This window comes from Pocillopora verrucosa, chromosome 7 (assembly GCF_036669915.1).
Source record: "Pocillopora verrucosa isolate sample1 chromosome 7, ASM3666991v2, whole genome shotgun sequence".
Lineage (NCBI taxonomy): Eukaryota > Metazoa > Cnidaria > Anthozoa > Scleractinia > Pocilloporidae > Pocillopora > Pocillopora verrucosa.
In genome coordinates, this window is record NC_089318.1 from 9014207 (window position 1) to 9032630 (window position 18424).

Here is an 18424-nt window from a genome sequence, read left to right on the forward strand (position 1 = left end):
CAAAGACTAATACGCCTGTTTGACATCTAGTTATTGTTAAAATTCTTTGCTAGCAAAACAAAAGACATCTATAAATTATTTTTCATCGGCCATTAAGTAGAGATATGGCGAATAGCTCAATTTTTGAGGCCTTACTGGTGATTTTGTATGCGAATGATCTAATTTTCCCTTGAAAGATTGAACCCCAAGACTTGCGCTTTTAAAACGAGGCAAATTAAGGCGGACACGACATGTTTTCTTACAACAAAGATGGACTTGTTAAAAAAGAAAAAAAACGCCGAGAGTTGTTTTCATGTACCAACAATATGGGCCGAATTGGAGATAAAGAAGAGTAAAAAATTAAGACCTGAAGAATCTTGGTCACGGAAAGTTCTGAAAGGCGTATTGGTTCTAAAAATAAATATGGAATCATTGGTTGGACAGATATCGTAGATTTATTTAATTAAGCATACGACCACATTTGTTTATTGTTAAAGCCCTAAACGACCTGAATACTTTCATCAAACCTGCGTTGGGCCGTTTCTCGCCCGAGGCTATAAACCTCATGTTAACTCAGGGCCAACGCCACGCTTTGTGCATTCTTTAAAAGCTTAATCCTGAAATATTCGAGTTTACCATTTGCAACTCCTCTGCATCGTGAAACACCATTTTTTTCTTTTGCTTGTTCCACCCTTTCTTGTCTTATTCACACCTTGACAAGTGAGTTCTTCTATTTAACGTGATCATAAGAAAAGACTCAATTTCTCGTGATCTGCCTGTGCCTTCTCTCACTTACGATCAACACCGCCGAGATCTCGAGTTCGCGGTGAGTTATGTTTGGTGTGTTGACATGGAAATTTCACCACTTAAGGCGGATGCTATACAAAAACAAGATGTATTTGTTTGTCTTAAGACAATGCACTTAACACCATGCTAAGAAATTTAATTACACTCGTAAAACTGAGGGAGAGCCTCTGAATGAGGTAATTCTCATGGTATATTTTTTCCAACATGGAGAGCTTCCGGCATCAATCCCGCAAAGCGTTACTCTATTATGGAATGCTTACACCAGAAAAGCAGTTCACGAACCCTAGAAATGTTAGAACGCGTATTTAAAAGAATAAGGCCTAATTTGATCCTGATCGTTAAAAATACGTCATTCCTGAATAGGTTCTTTGGTAACGGTTGGTGGTCACGATAACGGCATCAATAACAAAAACAACAACCAAAACCCTCAACAGCTAGCAGGAGAACTTTAGATGAGCGATATTTCATTTCTGTTTTTTCGTTTCCTAAGATTTTAAAACCCAAAAGAATGATAGGTGTAGGAATATTAGGGCTTTACTAGCGTCGAAAAATACCAGAGGGGAACTAAATTTATTGGGTATGGGGGTTGCAAAACACCGATTGTAAAGTCATGAACTTGAAAAAAATCAGTTTAGGACACTAAAATGGGCAAACGGTGCTGTAATTAATAGTTTGTCGTCTTTCTGTTTAATTTCTTTGTTATTTTTCTTTCCCTTTTGAGTTCTCGCAAGAGAATAGAAATATACATTCTCTTGATTCTCGTCTTTGACAAAATCTACTAATTCCTCTAAAATTGATTGTTGTTTTGGTATTTGAAACCGTCAGAGGACTGGACGCAAGTCACACTAGTGACAGTGCTAACACTTTTTCAAGTCAAGGTTAGTTTTAAGCTCTACGTCATAGCGATTAGCAATGTCTTGAATAAAATCTGTGGGCTCGTGCAGCTCATGAAATAAAGTTCCTAGACCGGCCTCACGACATCAAAGGAACCACTTGTCACCTCAACGCTGAGCCGCTTAGTGCATAGACGTGTGCAAATGGTTCAAGACTGCAATCCATTCTAAATGCTTGGTAACATGGATTCGGCGTTTCCTTATAATATCGAAGGTGGCTGCACAGCTTGGATACTGCAGTTATTAAGGTTTGTTTTGCGCCCCGAACCAAACCATGTTCCATTACCAGACCAAGCACCATAGCCGTTAGAATGTCATGTTAAAGAGACTTGTTTAAGATGTCAGGGTTTGATCGGAAGTGCAAGTTGATCACTAACTGTGGATTTATCTTCTCCTTTCTAAATGTTATGTTTGTTCAGTCGTTCAAACCCAAAGGTCAAAACCATTACATGGATTCGCGGCAACTACACATCATGGGGTCGTATAGTTGTAGTTTTATCTCAGCAGTAAAGCCAAATGTTTCCAGACATATCAGCTCTATGAAGACACAAATGAATTGCATCGTAACCACTCAAATAGTCGTATAAATACCAAGAAAAAATATATGTATAACTCCGTGACGTATTTACAATGGCTGCACTATGTTTGTATTATTGGGTACTAAATGTTTACACCCGGCCACATATTGTTCTTGTAGGAATGCTTTTGTTCAAGATAAAACTGCATGTGGTAAAGCGCGTTGCTCGCAGGAGTCTGACTGCAAATAGTCATTGTGTTTTAAGGATCTTTACCATTCAGTAAGCAGTGAAGATGATCCATGACTTATACGGTTCTTGACTGACACTCACGAGCTTCGCTTATTTCCTAGAATCGTTTTTCAGGCTTATATATCTAGAGATACTATAGTATTCCAAGTCACAATCGATTATTCATAATGCAAGAAGATTTCAGCACAGATAAACCAAAACAGTTTAGCAGAAAAACTTCTGTCCTCCGTGATATTACAAAGATCATGACGTTTCAAAGCCTTCCGGAAAACTACTAGAATGAGCTGACGAGTGGCTGATCAGATCTATCCGGCAAAAGTGAAGCTAAAATCATATTAAAAATCCCCTGATTTTCCCAAAATGCCAGCGTGTCATTAATCACGAGTAGAATTTTCAATTGACTAGGCGATGTACAAACTGAGTTAGTACGTCGCTTTTACAAATTTCCTAATTTGGGAGATATTTTGAAAATTTAACAATAGTTGCACACTTTATATCTAAAAACGAACTTGTTATTCCCGTGATTCTGGGTTCGCCTGACATAGCTACTTAAAGTTATTAGGTGCTGGTTTATAAGTATCCAATAGCTCATTAAGTCATTTGAGTCTTACTAAGTGAAAACTTGATGATATTAACAAAATTGTAAATTAAACTGTCAACGAAAGCAGAAGCTTATGAATTCACCGATTTAAAAGGAAGGAAAGCCGACGCTCAATCAGATCCTCTGCTCAACGAAAACTTTTTATGGTACCCAGAGCATGGCTTTTCTTCAAAAACCAAAAATCTGGTGTTAAGCAACTTAGTTATACGGTCCATGTGGTAAATCGTGTTCAAACATTGTTCGAGTGGTGTTTTTACTACACTCGAGAGCTATGCAACAATTGTTTGTTATTCCATATACAAAGCGATAGATGTATCCGTTTCTCTCAAACAAAAGCGGCCACAAATTGGCTGTCGGTTTTAACTGTCAACTCCGAGGCTGCAAATTTCTTAGGTATTCCTTCCAGTTTCCCGAATGATTCATATCTATTCAAAGGTGTTTTGGAAGGAGGTGTTATTTCGTTTACATGTATCGGCAATGAGCTGGCCTATTCGAGGGCTTACATTTGATCCCACGGTTCTATTCAGCGTCTATTAATATTTGCGCAAGGGCAATGAAAAGTGACATTTATGCCATTAAAACAGACGCTTTTTGCATATTCAATTTTGTTTTTTAACTAGTTGTTTGCGTAGCTTACGGATTCTTTTACCATTCATGCACCCTAGTATTTCTTTTACCCCCTTCAAAGTTTTCTTCATAAATCAGTGATGTCTTGAACAATTGCTTTACTGTTTGCATTGTAGCTTCGGTGCGTTTGAAAAATGGTTGTTTTCGAGAAGCTTTTCTAGAAAAGCAATACAAATGCTGGCCGACTCCTTGTCGCCATGTCGTTTAAGTGATGTCATTCTATTTGCACTTTCTATAGGAATTCCACGACGCTTTAAAACTCCAATTTATTAAAAAAAATACTTCGGGGGTTCCTTAAAACATAGAAAAATTTTAACTGATCCATAAAATAAGCTTTTTTAAACCGTCTGACCTGGAAACCGTACTAAATGAGAGTTACCCAGCTCTTTCAAACAATTGTGGCCAATCTTGTTACGTGACAAATCGCTGTTCGATTGTTTGTTGAAATGATTAAATGAGTTTTTGAAGTGCTTTTTGTCGGCGTTTCTTAACGAAAACTTGAGATGACAAGATAAATATTTTAAAAGTCGTCTAGGTCACTTAGTTTGAGAGACCTTCCCAAGTGACCTCAAAGAAATAGTGAGTACAACCATAACTCATCTGTTTAATATTTTTGCAACATATTCATAGGAAAAAAAATGAAATAAATATTTTTAACTAGAAATTAATGTAGTTATTTAAATTTTTTCTGTTTCATTTTGTGCTAGATGTATTTAAAATTATAACAGAAGAATTATTAGAGACAAGGGTCTTTCTTACCAGCTCATGTTGAAAGTTTGAAAGTCGAGCTTTTAGATACGAAATTTAAGCAGTTTTGTTCTTCATGATGTGAAGATGATGTAAATTTGAAATCTAAGGCTTCGTTTGAGTCTTCAAAATATATAACTCATTGTTTTTTTTTGGATACCTAACTTTGATCATAATAACCTACTTTGACGCTTGTTTGGCGATTGAAAGGAGTATCTGTCATGATTCTGTTACTACAGAGAAAGGTACGAAACATGCATAATTGACTTGTTCATAACATCTTGGTAAACAGGAAAAATTATTTACAATTGGTCGAGATGAAAAAATTCGTTCATTGAAGAATTGGAAAATGAAGTATTCAATCAAGAACATTTTGGATTACTCTCTCGAAGATTTTAACTTTCCGCTTAGTTGTTTTGGTTTGTGTGAATGGCCTCACAACCCTACTTTGCTTATTGAAGAAAAATTCGTCTGGTAATTTGAAAGGGGGATGTCAACTCGAAAGTAATGAAGAAAATCTCTCGGCCTAATGGTGGTGCGTGAAAAAATTTAGGTGTTTTTGAAGTCTGTTGAAATATCATAACACTTTTTCGTCTACAGTTGCGGTACAGATCTATGGCAAAACAATACCCTCCGAGGTCCCATTGAAAACAGGTCGCGTTCATGACGTCAGTCATGTGAAAAACAGAATGCTCATATAAACAATTGACCGGTCTGGCCTTTTATCATAAAATAGTCTTGTGACTCGGGAACACTTTTGTAGCTGTTCCGATCTTCCCTTTTTACAGGATAGTTTATTTACTTGTACGTGAACACAGTTGAAATTTTTAAATCGGCCATGTCAAATCTTTTAATGTTACATGTTGTTGCCGTTCATACAACAGGCAGTAAATCACTCGTTGAGCTCAGGTAATATCGCGAAGACTACAGACATTATTAACATTTTAGAAATATCATTGAAGTTTCCATCTACTTACTAAGGGATAGTCTCTTTTGACTCAAGCTTTACTCACTTGTTTTGGTCTCTGATCGTGTTGAATTATTGAATCTTAGATCTCAGGGTGACCAGTCAACGGAATTACTATCCTTGGAACATCTTAGTGACAAAGGAACACTTGAACCTGACAAACCATCTTCACGCACACGACCTCTTCGTCGTTCGCACACGGACCCCACAGACTTGCTTTGGGTATTTCGTAGACGTGCATCCTTGCTTGCACATAGAGTTCATCAAGACCTTGCTTCATGTGAGAATACGAATGAATACAATGACCCCTATCGAGATGAGAACGTTGAAGAAAACTGCAAGGCCGTGACTGAGCAAGGATTCAGTAAAGATATTCCTGACAAGGTAAACTTATTAATGACGATGGCAGTTTCACTTACACCTCATTAATTTGGTTTATTTTAATTACAAGTTGGTTAATTTCAACCAAAGCGAATATTTTAGCTTCAAAAGGTTATAATAGGGTCTCACTTTGCACAAGTAGCCTGAATACCCATTGTATTAGACGTGGTACTTAGATCGTTATGAAAATTATTAACCATTCAGGTTGGTATGTAAACAACATCTCAGCGAGATATATTAGCATCATTGAAGACTTTTGAACATAACTGAGATATAACATGGATACAAAACTTTCGATAAAGATTCGGCTAGATGTACAAAATATAATTCTCTTACACGAAGGGTTGTTTGCTAATCGGCGGTACTAATTTAGTTCATAAATGTACCATGTAAGCCCTCTTGTATTGACAATTAGGCTTAATAGCAAGTACTTAAGATTGTCTAGTCTGGAACACATTGGCTGATAATCTACATCTTTTTCGCGATTAACCTTCCTTATAAGAGCGAATTTTTAGAGCCACTAAAAAAAAAAAGTTATTTGCGCAGAGCCACAGTTTCTCGACGTCGTTCTGCTACGCAATGGTATGATCTCATTACCGCACTTATGACCAAACTGTAAAAATGCATCATTCGTTCTGATGCCACTATTATCTGGAAATTCTGGAAAACTGATGAAAAAAAGGGGCATTACCTCGTAATTAACCAAAGGAATGTTACCTTTATTTTGGTAAAGCTTCAAGGCGCCAGAATGTCAAGCAATTATAGGTTCCTTTGAGTTGAAGGTGGAAGAAACCAAATCTATACAGACAAACTGCTTTGTATTTCTCGTCAACTATTGTAAATTCACAGACAAGAGTTCCTTAGCTACGGACATAGGGCTGATGCGCGTTCTGAACACTATAAATCTTGGGATTTGTCTGACCATAGTTATATGTAGAGGATTTTGTTACTTAAACACTGAGGTTCAATCGCATCTCTTTTCGAAACCGTTCACAGTTTCTAAGATTACCAAAATAGAGCCGCTTTATTGTCATCATTGCCGTACATGTGTATAAGGTGCAGGATTTAGAACCTCAGACAATTGTTCCGCTCCGAAAGCACGCGTTTACTTTGCAGAACTTACAAATCAAAACAATTAGAGATCATTGTGGAATGCGAACTGAGATTCTTTGCGGATTAGCTATTGAAATACAAGAAATTCTTTTTGTTTGCAAATTGTGAAAAGTTTCCAGATTAGTGGATACCACTGAGCCAAGAATAAAAGACGTAAGCTCTTAAACGAATGTAATAAAAGATTCTCATTTCACCTTTGTCTTACTTTTATAGAGTTTTAGTTGTTAGTTCTATGTCGCAGTGGGGGTCCGTGGATCAGATTCGAGTAACTAAAGAAAACCTTTGTACTCTTTTTAGTTTTTGTTTCTTGGGAGATTTATGGCAGCTGTATTCTGTTGAAATAACTGGTGTTGATATAAGCTTCTTAGGACATTAAGAGGCTTAGATGGATAAACCAAGAGCAATTTGCCTTCATAGGATTAACTACCACTTGTAACAGTTTCAAGGGATCGCGCCAAAGTGCTTTGCTTTCGACCAGTCTAGTGTAGGATGATTTCTTACATTCTTCTATATTGGAATAGCTAGTAAAAAATTTGGAAGGTGTTCAGCTTTAAGTCATTGAATAAACAATTGCGAGGAGACATTATTAAAAATTAATTAATTATCGAACTCATCATAAATTTTTGTGACTGTAGGGTGTTCCAAGTCAATAAATCGTTGCATTGCCTTTCAGTCGATAAGGCGGGTGAGAAGATGTCACATTTGAGGAATGAGATCACATGTCTCCTACAAAGCATGATCTTATTACCTAGAAGCGTAATCTCGTTATTAGAAAATTATTTAAGCTGTCATGATTATAAGATTACAAACCCTTAAAAGAGAGAAAGGGAAGAGGACAGATAGAGGTTTTGCTTTGTTTGTTTGTTCATTTTTTTAAAGTTTGTTGATGAGGCGCGGAGCAGAAAGGAAGGTCTCAAGTTGGTAGAGAACTTTCAGCGTACCGTATTTCTCCTCCAGACTAAGGCCCAGGGACTTACTTAAAATTTTTGACTTTTGGAAATGACTTGAAGGTGCTGATTCCGCTTTAGCTGAAGCTTGAAGAGTTATGAATAAAGTGGCAATAGAACCAGGTTTTCCTTGTATCCCTACTGTTTGAGAAAGCGAAGGACGGGGGGGGGGGGGGAGGGCGCTTGGTTTGACATCATGACCTTAGGGGTGGGGGCCTTTTTGGGGAAGGGAACACGGTAGTTTGGCTCAGTGCTGAAGGTAACATACAGTAGACCAGCAAACCATAGCAAAGGGGCGAAATAAAATTACTGACTAGTTTTATGTAACTTCATGACGAGGAATTCGGCTGATTACGAGCCAGACGAGCTAAGGACAAATCTTTCCTTTCAGTGTTACACCGAAAACCTGCACTTTTCATTCAGAGATAACCCTAGGGCAATTTTCAATTTCATTATCTTTAAAAATAAGCGTAATTCCTAAAGTTTTCCAGACTGAGCGAGAGCTCACCAGTCTTTTCGCACCCACGGACGTCTCTTACTTAGTCGATTCGTACCTCGCCAAGAGCTGAATTGTTTCATGCTCATATAATTAAATATCTTTCCATATTTAGTACGTTTAAAGTAAAACAAAAATCACACCTACCTTGCGCGAGGCACTAATTAGCTATTATTGTTAACAAAGTCAACAGACATTGTATACACAACATTCAATATGCGTTTAAGCGCTTACTCGTTAGGCCTAGGTCTTTCATGAGATCTCCTGGGATTTGATCGTTACTTTATGAATGTTGAGACGGGTTCGAATCGACCTATGGGTCGGACATAAACCAATATAAACTGGGTATATTTGTATCTGGGCACGAATTGACTGAGTACGAAACGTTTGTGAGTACGAAACGAGGGGATACCGAGTGGGGAATCTTATCCACTGTCATACTTGCGCCCAACCGATGTCTGTCCCAACTGAGGCATCGGTCGAGCTCCAAGGAATCTTTAATATAGATAAAATTAACCCTCTGCGATTGCTTTAATGACTTAGCTGTTGGATACAATAAGTCACTCATCAGTTTGCCGCTAAATAAACACAACTTACCTATTTTTAATTTTTCAAAGAGCATCCTCTCCACCAAATTAAACCCTATCATCCGAACCAAAATTGTCAATTGAATATGAGAAAGTTCTTGAATCTGTTCTTGTTTTGGGTGGATGTACGTGACTTTCAGGTTTCAAAGCACAACTGAAGTTGTTCTTCCGGTGACAGAAACTCTACGCTGATATGATTGGAGCCTCAGGGCTTAGAGACAATGGCCTGTGACTCCCATCACGTCATCATTAATGGATGTGATGAAAAGGAATATTTTCACTACACTCCCATAATAATTTCGTTCGAGGACGCACAACTCGAAATGTGTGTTCGCAAGTCGCCTATACTTTCCTTTGCAAATTTGAATTAATTTTCAAAATTTATTTCAAAAAGAATGCAGGTGCTTTTTTGCTTTGATTCACAACTAATTAGCGGTCGAGTTTTAAGTACATTTGCATTTAACCTCTTCGGATAAATCATGCAATTTTCAATTCTCTTATAGACACAGTACCCGCGTTCGCAAGATAACGATCCAAAGGAGCCCGTCGTGAACGAAGAAAGGTTAAAAGAATCCAGCAGTGACAGTGAGTCAAGGGACACTGCTTACGAATGGACTATTACGGTGAGCAAACGCAGTTTTAATACCGTAATTTCTGTTTAAATGATTGCAAACAGTCCATCACTACGCCGTCTCATTGATGAAGTGCAGTCGACCCCGACAGGTGCCACCAATCTTTATAAACCCAAGAAGGGCGATGAAAGACAAAACGTGTGAACGATGTTTATGCAACAATGTTTATTATTTAGTCTTCACTTTTCCAAAATAACTGCTCTTAATCATTAAAACAACTCTATCGCGCTAAATTACGAAACAAAGCCGTCATGCACAATGACCATAGATGTAGCCTATGTGACACCTCTCAATGTTATTGAATTCGTCATTATTGACTTACTTTTATTTGAAAGTGGCTTAAAGATAATCCCTAACGTATGTTGACGGAATGATCGAAGTGGGCACGGAAGGCGGCTAGACGAAATGTGTCCAATTTTTGACCAATTATCGAGGCGATGACTAACAACATTGATTGATTTTTTTCAATGAACTGAGAGCAAAATCGTACTAGTCAATTCGCATTTATATCTCTGAAATACACGGAACGCTATCCTCGTCTATTGTGGCGGAAGAAATGACACAGACTCTTAGTGACGTCACGAAAAAACAAAGCGCGTGGGTTGGAAAGCAATGTTGCGCGAAGCATGTACGAGGAAGTCGTCTTGGAATATCCGAGTCTCTTGCAATGGGTGGGTTTCAACCGAGATGTAAAAGCAACAATTCTTGTGCAATCGATAAAACGAGCAACTGAGGAGGTAGAATTTTAATTCGTGATCGACCTTAGGCTGATTAATTAGTATCAGTTATGCGAGAAATGCTTTCAAAAGTGCAGTTATTCAAATGCAGCGACGCGACGATACAAAACAAATAAACAAATGAATACGACTGAAAGAATGTGAACTTATGAAAAAAGCTCACTTACTTGAGGTCCTCAAGTGTTATCAGAGCTTCTCTATGTTTATGACTTCCTGTAATTAATAGGTGAAACGAGGTCCTGTCGGGAATCGATTTGCAATGCTGAACTCTTGCTGAGAGGAAGTATAGTTAGAGAAAAATTTACCTTTCCGTCTAATTTTACGTGCGAGAATCATCATGTAGCGAAAAAAAAAATATTTTGGGAAAATAACAAAAACAAGAGGGTATGAATCAAATGATACTAGTCGATGGAAGTAGATGAAACAATCCACGGTACGGCACGTCCTTCCAGTATATTGAGTAAGGTTTCGACCTCCTATTATGACATGATGTGATATCCCAAACGGTATGCCAATCTATTTTTACCTGTTTGAAAGACATATCTCTGTGATTTCATATCTAGTCAGATGCAATTGGTGTTAGCCTTCCAAAGGACGTTCTTTCTGGTTTAACAATCAAAGTCGGCGTGAAACTTAAGATTTGACCCGGCCTGGAACTTACTGATTACATATTTGTTCCTTTTCTTTTCGGAAAGTTGGTCCACTCTGGTGTCGATTGCTAAACAAACTGTGCATCACCCTAAGTAAACTTTGCGTGCTTCATGACGTGTCAGGAGGGCCAAAAAAACGCTATCTTGACAGCATATACTCTCTTGGCGAATTCCTTTGTCACCCCTCATGTTTTTTTTAGGTCAGTGAGCGATTCATTTAAAACCAGAGAGTGGTGTCATTGTTCACGTCATTCGAACTTGTTTTCAAAGGAACTTCGACTCGAGTTACTAAAAATGAAACAAAGCGCTTCAGTCCTGGGAGAACGCAAATGTGTTCAATAGTTCAGTGACGGTGTGATTGTTTGTCGCGATTGCCGCTCAATTGGCACCTTTCGAATTACAGTATAATTGCTTAGAAGTGTCTACGGTGAATTCAGAGTTTCCTTCCTTGTTACATCTGTGATAATGAGCTCGCTTCGCCGTCGACAAAGCCATCCGAGGCCTCATGTGTCGAGATCTGCATCGGACCCTTCAAAATTGCAGGTAAAAAAATCAAAGTGGTGATTTTTGTTTACTCTTTTTAAGAGTTCGTCGAGTGGCCTTTTTGTCTTAGAATCGATAAAGAGAACAGAGATGAAAACATTTCTTTGTAAATGAATAGCCTTTGAAGAATTCAGCGAGACGACAGGAAACCACTGTGTAACGTTATTCTGTTTCGAAGTTGACTCTTTTAAACAAGTCAATGATCTGGAGGAGTTAATCTGCGAAAATTATCGAAGAAGAGAGAAAGCGAAATTGAAGACGCAGGTTTTAAAATATCAGGCAATGTGTTCCCTGTCTCATGCCATTATCTCTGATTTGTAGCCAAATATGAGTTAAGACATGGTCCCGCCTATTTAATACGAGTGTTATTAGTGAATAATCCATGGAACTTTGACAAACGTAGATAAGTAAATTGCCTTCTGCATGTTTTTAAAGATAAAAATGTAGGTCAAATACAATAGAACTATAATTTCATCCAGTGCCTCTAACCTTTCTAGGTTTTGATTACATAGACAACAGACAGGTATTTAATGGGATCTTGCAATCGGCTATTACAGCCAAGCTCTTTTTCCTTTTTCTCTAAGATGAGTATAACACCTGGAAAAACACTCTCTATGATTGCTCGTAAACAAATATTTCCTGATTTAATTTGTTATTTGTTACTACACTTCATTTTATTCTCTGCATGATGAATTAAAAAAAAAAAATATAATAATTTTTTTTCAGCCAATAAAACATCATGATCCTCTTCCACGGCGCAAGATCTCGGCGCCTGCTTACCGTCCGGGTCGCACTCAGATGGCAATGCCTACAAATCGTAGAGCAAGTGTGGCGGTGGCCCCCCGGCGTATCAATAGAAGAGGAAGTGAGGTTTGTATGGAACTTACTTAGATTTTAAAAACGGGCTGGGGTTTTTTAATTCATTATTTCTTCATCATATTCACTGGGGAAAGATAACCCGGTCTGAAAAACTATGGTATGGCCAAATGGTAGAGGGATACGGTCTTGAATTTGACCAAATTAAACTTAGCGATTCTTGGCCTTTGAAGAGCCAAACAAATTAAATTTGTAAAATTGAAGAAACTTATTGATAATCGGACGAGATTAACGTACTATTTCGCTGAAGTTTATTTATGGTAAAATGAAGAGAACACTTGACCAGGAGTGTCAAGGAATAATTTTGCTTCAAAGGGCGCTCATTCGGGGGCTGATTCTATTTCAGTAAATACGGTAAACATGAGTGTGTGACCTAAAACAATTCTGCCAAGGTTGATTGTTTCATTAAGTGAAATACGTAAAAAGATGACCAATTAATGAAAAAAACCTTGATTTTTTTCGTGGTCTCTTGCCTTTTTGATTGCTTTAGTCAACATGAACATTTATTACGGGATTTCGGAGCTAAATGTTTTAACGAATTCGATCTACAGACTGGTCACGTTTCACCAAAAGGGGGCGTATCGGAACTCCCCAAGAAACGTGAACATGTCGAGGGTGTCAAACGGGAATTTATCATATCCGGATGCAAAATCCTCAAAGTATCAAACTCTGCAAAGTTCATACTCAGAAAGCACAAAATAATGAACTGTACAACTACGTTGCCTAGACACTTACCTGGATGTGGCTGGGCAATTGACATACGTGAGTTGTCGTAGCATTCAGAAAACGTCCGATGAACCACATACTTAGGCATAAATACGAGGGCTGCACTCAAACTGCCGCTCTATAAAAATTATCTTTCGCTTCTGTAACGCAAGCTTTTGCAAACGGCTGAATAATCTATTATTGCTAACGGCAGAGGCATTCTATGTTTACAAGAGAACTCAGTTGAGGGACAGAGGGCACGCGAAAAAGAGCAAAATATCTTCTCAGTTTCATGTGACCGTTTGGAGCTTAATCGTATTTCAAAAACACAAGAGTGAATTCTAGTTAGTTCGGCTGAGTTTTTTTCTTAAATTGCTGTTCTCTAAATTCAAAATAGTACTACGGACAGGAAATTCCAGTTTTTTCCTTTTATTTTTGACTACTGCTTTTCCTTCAACTTAATCAAATTGTACCTACTTTTTTCACAGTAGGCAGCATCAATCCCCCACTTCCTCTTAAAACTTTGACAATTTCTTCTTCTCGGGTTCTGTCCATAATCAAGTTCCACGAGTCTTTTCTAAACCGGATCTTCTCAATTGATCCCAAAAAAGAAGCACAAGTTTCTTCGCTTAAGTTTCAGCGTCTCCAACTCAAATTACCTCATCCAGCTGAAAAAGGCGCTTTGACGTCAAGCTGGCGGTTTAAGTCTTTCAGCTTTTCACGTACATTGTTTATTATATCTTCTTTTTCGTCTACAAATAATTGTCACTTCGGTTGAGTAAACAGCGACTGCAATTTGCGTTGAACATATTTAAGAGCTCTCTTGGGAGGTGCGTTGTCTTGGTTTTCATTCTTAGGGGATCAAATAAACATAAAAGGAGAATGGACATAAAAATTCGAATTTATGTGCATGGAAAGGGCTGCTATGATCCTTCACCGATAATCACGTCGTCTGCTATGGCAGAGACAATTCACTTGCCGTTCATCGGCCACTTCACCAGCGACTTAGCGAAATGGCTATTCGAGTTGATAATTTTAAGGGAAGCAATCTTCACAGAAGAACAGGTATAGTGACGAAATTATTTTACTTGTTCGAATTAACTCGCGCTCAGAATAGCGGGAATAACATTAGACTTCAGTTATTAAAATAACAGAGCTGAACACAGCTGTTGCAGATTAAGGTCAGTTGGAAGGTTTCTACATCTCACACAAGTTTCTCTCCAGTGCTTGAAGCAGAGATCGTACTATTTATCTTATTTGCTTAGAGCTCTCATCATCTTTCATTTCAACTGAAAAGACCTGGACTTGCACAAGCACCTATATGCTCGTGTTAAGGTTATGAAAAGGACAAATGATTCTTAAGTAGAAAAAATTCGTCTTGTAGTCTCGTTCTACTACAGCCGTGGAAAAAAAAAACGTCTCTGTTCTACGAAGACTTGCGAAATTGTACTCATAATTTTAAGGTGCTCCATTCTAACACCGTTCTGTTGATTACTCTGGGAAAATTTGCAGATTAAGCAATCAGACTTTTCCAAAACCTTGCCTTGGCTACCTACGTTTCTCAAGCTTCGCAACAAATTAACAGCCACAGATTTTTTTTTTGGTCAGTTTCTGTGGCTGGATTCCTTTAATTGTCTTCGTTATCCGCACATAACAAAACTAAGGGGCGAACGTTTAAAGTATCATATTATTTAAAGAAAAAAAAATTATTTACAGGAGAAGGGGTGCAAAGCTGTCTCTTGGCACCGAAACATACTGCAGTTCACCTATGAATAAAGTTTAGAAATCTTTGGTGTTATGTAACTTAGTACTTCGTAAAGAGAACTAATCTTACGCTTTTTTATGAATCGCGTTCCAATCATTGTCAAGTGGCCCATGGGACAAAGACTTTTCAAAGTATGGAGTCACTGGTCTAGAGCATCGTGAATTTTCAAGCAGAATAAGATAGAAAAAGTTAATTTTTTTTAAATTGTTTGAAAGCTTTTGGAAACAGAGGTGTTTTCTGAACCGCTCTTGATAGGCAAACACGACCGAAATTTGGGAAATTAATTAAATAATGGCTAATCTTTTTTTTTTCCGAGCTAAGTCTACAAAATGGCATAGGAAATTGTTATGGAGATTAGAGATTAATGCCGTCAGTTTGTTCCTAATCGAGGAAAAAAAGACAGAAATCGATAGAAGAAAAGTACATAAGCAAATGGACAGAAAACCAAATAAAAGGTTAATAAAATAGAAAGAAGGGAAACATTACGTTGGACAGATATGATGAATGCTTCTGAAAATATTTGTTGCAAGAGCTTAAACCACTTAGGTAATTGCTAATCTTTTTTTTGCTTTTTTGAGCCAAGTCTACAAAATGGCAAAGAAAGTTATTACGGAGATTAGAGATTAACGCTGTCAGTCTTTTCCTTGTCGGGAAAAAAGGCAGGAATCAAAAAATAAAAGTACTAAAGCAAACAGCCAGAAAGCCAAATAAAAAGATTGATAAAAAGGAAAAAAGGGAAACATTATATGTGATAGATATGATAAATGCTTCTGAAAACATTTGTTGCTGGACCATAAACTACTTAAGCAATGGCTAATCTTTTTTTTTGAGTCAAGTCTACAAAATGGCAAAGGAAATTATTGTAGAGATTAGAGATTAATTTTTCGGTTTCTTTTAAGTCGGGAAAAAAGACAGGAATTGAAAAGAAAAGTATACAAGCAAACAAACAGAAAACCAAATGAACAATTTGATAAGAAGGAAAAAGGGACACATTATGTGAGATAGATATGATGAATGCTACTGAATAAATTTGTAGCAGGATCTAAAACTATTTACTTCCAAGGTCTCGATAACTTTGTTCACATCACTGATAACCTTTATTTCTCTTGAGATGTGTACAATTTTCTTTATTCTCTTTAAACGACCATATAACAGTTGCTGAAATTGTTAGTAAAATTTGCTAACGAACCGATGAGCTTGTGATAAGGTTTTCAACTCTAATTTGTGTGCACGTAAATTCTGTATTGTAATACTGTTCTCTATTGTATTACCTTGCACGTGCATAAAAACGTGTATGCAAATTTGCAGTGCCTTTAACCATTTCAATATCGACGCAATATTTTGCATTTGAAACTTTTTACGGTGGCCAATTTACTTTGTCACCTCGTTGATAATACTAGATTACCCTGTTATACTCTCCCACCGACGCAGCTCTACTATTTCTGTAGAAACTTACTCACTTTATTCAATGTTATGTAATGTATGGTTGTCGATAGCATAATTTAAAGCTAAGTAGCTCATAAGCACTTAGTACTTATTTTCATTCAACTCTTTAGTAAGAATTGCACGACACCAATTCCAAGCTATTTCTGTCACGAACAAGTTTATTTTCTTGGTATGACATTTAATACATACTGTAGAAACATATGCAAAGCTCCTAGGCCAATGAGATATTTCTCCTCAAATGACCTTGCAGACCTAAAAGAGGTAAAATTGGGTGTCTGGGGGCAAATCATGTTTAGTGTTTGGGTTACCATTTATTTTCCTTGTTTGTTTGTATTTTACCTTTCTTCCTTAATTTCTGTCTGTTTCCCACTCAAGCATAATCATAAGCTAATCTGGTAGAAGTGTTTCAAGTTCTTCAACAAGTTATATTTAGTAGACTTCTACTTTGACTGTTTGAAGCTAACTATTTCGTTTTCACAAGGAACAAATTTCCTGTTTCTAGAAAAAGTTTCGCAACAAAAATTTACGATGTCTTTCAGTCCTCACATGACTCTCGCTTAGCAACTTTTTCAACATGGAAAAGTGTATACATTTTCCATGAAAAGTGAGTCATCGCAGCAATCTTCGTTAAGCAACTGTCTCGTTATATTCTTCGTAACTACCGGAAATGGATTTTTTGATCCGCAATTCTAATAGTAGCGGTTGATATATTTTTGAATTCACAGATATTTATTTCATCGTATTTTTGACAAAGAAAAAAGGCAAATATCACACTAAGAAAAACCTCGCGGGTTGGACCTTTATCATGTTTATGAAAGGTGCATGTCAATACTTAAAATCACGTGCTTTTCATATAATTCTGTAACCCAAAACTTCGAAAGTGTTGAGGTGAATTTAAGTAAAAAATGTTTTTCAGCAAACGCGTTATTCCAATGATATGTTTTTTACTCGTTGCTGGGGAACCACTTCAGCAACTGCTAAAAGTATAAGCCACTTAATTGTTGACGAATCGTCTTTGTCAAGCGACCTAGAAAACGTCATGCTCGTTAAACTTCAAGTGCCACAAGGGGAAATATTAAAATTCATCCCAGTGGAGTCATTGGCCGTAGGTAATGAGATGACGACACCGGAGTTTTTTTCACAGGAAAGTCTGTTAGATGTGTTAGCTCTTCCTATCGTTTTGTCGTGAAACTCTGTGGTTATCCTGTTGGATACGGAGCGACAAACAGCTCAGAGGCGAACGATTACAAGATTAATAGGAGATTTATTTTGTGGTTGATTCTAACTAAGTATTCATATCGTGAAATTAAATTAAACAACGAGGCAGACAGTGGCTTGTAAAACAGGACACCGATGTTGGGAATTGAGGACGATTCTTTCATTGACTCGGGATCGGTATGTTATTCGAAAACATGCATCGTTGCCGTATTTTGTACGAATATTACATTATATATTGTAATGAATTATTCTAAGTGTTTCGATCAGAATTGCAATAGGTTTTTTTTCGCAGTTTCAAACATGTTAAAGACCTAAAACTGTTCATGCATGGTTCGTCATTCACTGCACGCAAAGCATTACTTTTGAAAAGTCACTTTAAAATAAACGAATCGATGGATTTTAAATTTGTAGCAAGAGCTCGCTGACAAAACAGAAATTTCCTTGAATGGGAATTTAATATTGCTCCTTAATTATAGCTAAACAAACTGAATTTAAAATGTAGACTAAATGGCGCCCAAAAACCATCAAAACGTGGCGTCATGCAGTGTTCCAACCTCTTCCACAAAATAATTTTCCCACTATGTTAAAAGACGAAAGCGTTCTTTTTATTTCTGGGATTTAAAAAGCAATATCATAATGATGCATTTTATACCATCCAATACTATGACTACTTCTCCGTTCCGAGAACACCTTACGACGTGGAAAGAAATGAATGTGACGTATCCAAACCAGTCGGAAGACACTTTAATCTCCCTCATCCAAAACAGCATATGGCAGTTTGCGTCCTTTCCCTACACCTAGGCGGTTCGGAGAGCCGAAAAACTCTAGAACATAAATTTATTTGTCAAATCGGCACCGTTAATCCCCACGGTATCAACGAGAGCTTTTTATTCAACAAATTTACTCTCGTTTTCTCGTCACCATATTCCCATCAATAGCA

The 18424-nt window shown here is 37.3% G+C and overlaps 1 protein-coding gene across 9 annotated transcripts in view; it reads left to right on the forward strand.

Moving 5' to 3' along the window:
- Positions 1 to 18424, forward strand: part of LOC131771725 (uncharacterized) — a 34332-nt gene that overhangs the window by 5829 nt on the left and 10079 nt on the right. For 5 of the 9 annotated variants that reach the window (XM_066169979.1, XM_066169978.1, XM_059087571.2 and 2 more), the window contains 3 exons: positions 5475 to 5772; positions 9416 to 9535; positions 12201 to 12344. In XM_066169979.1, coding sequence (XP_066026076.1) covers positions 5475 to 5772; positions 9416 to 9535; positions 12201 to 12344 — 562 coding nt within the window. Of the gene's footprint in view, positions 1 to 1790; positions 1928 to 5192; positions 5331 to 5474; positions 5773 to 9199; positions 9314 to 9415; positions 9536 to 11175; positions 11475 to 12200; positions 12345 to 18424 lie in introns of those variants that run through there. The other 4 variants (XM_059087575.2, XM_059087576.2, XM_059087577.2 and 1 more) reach the window with 4 other exon arrangements.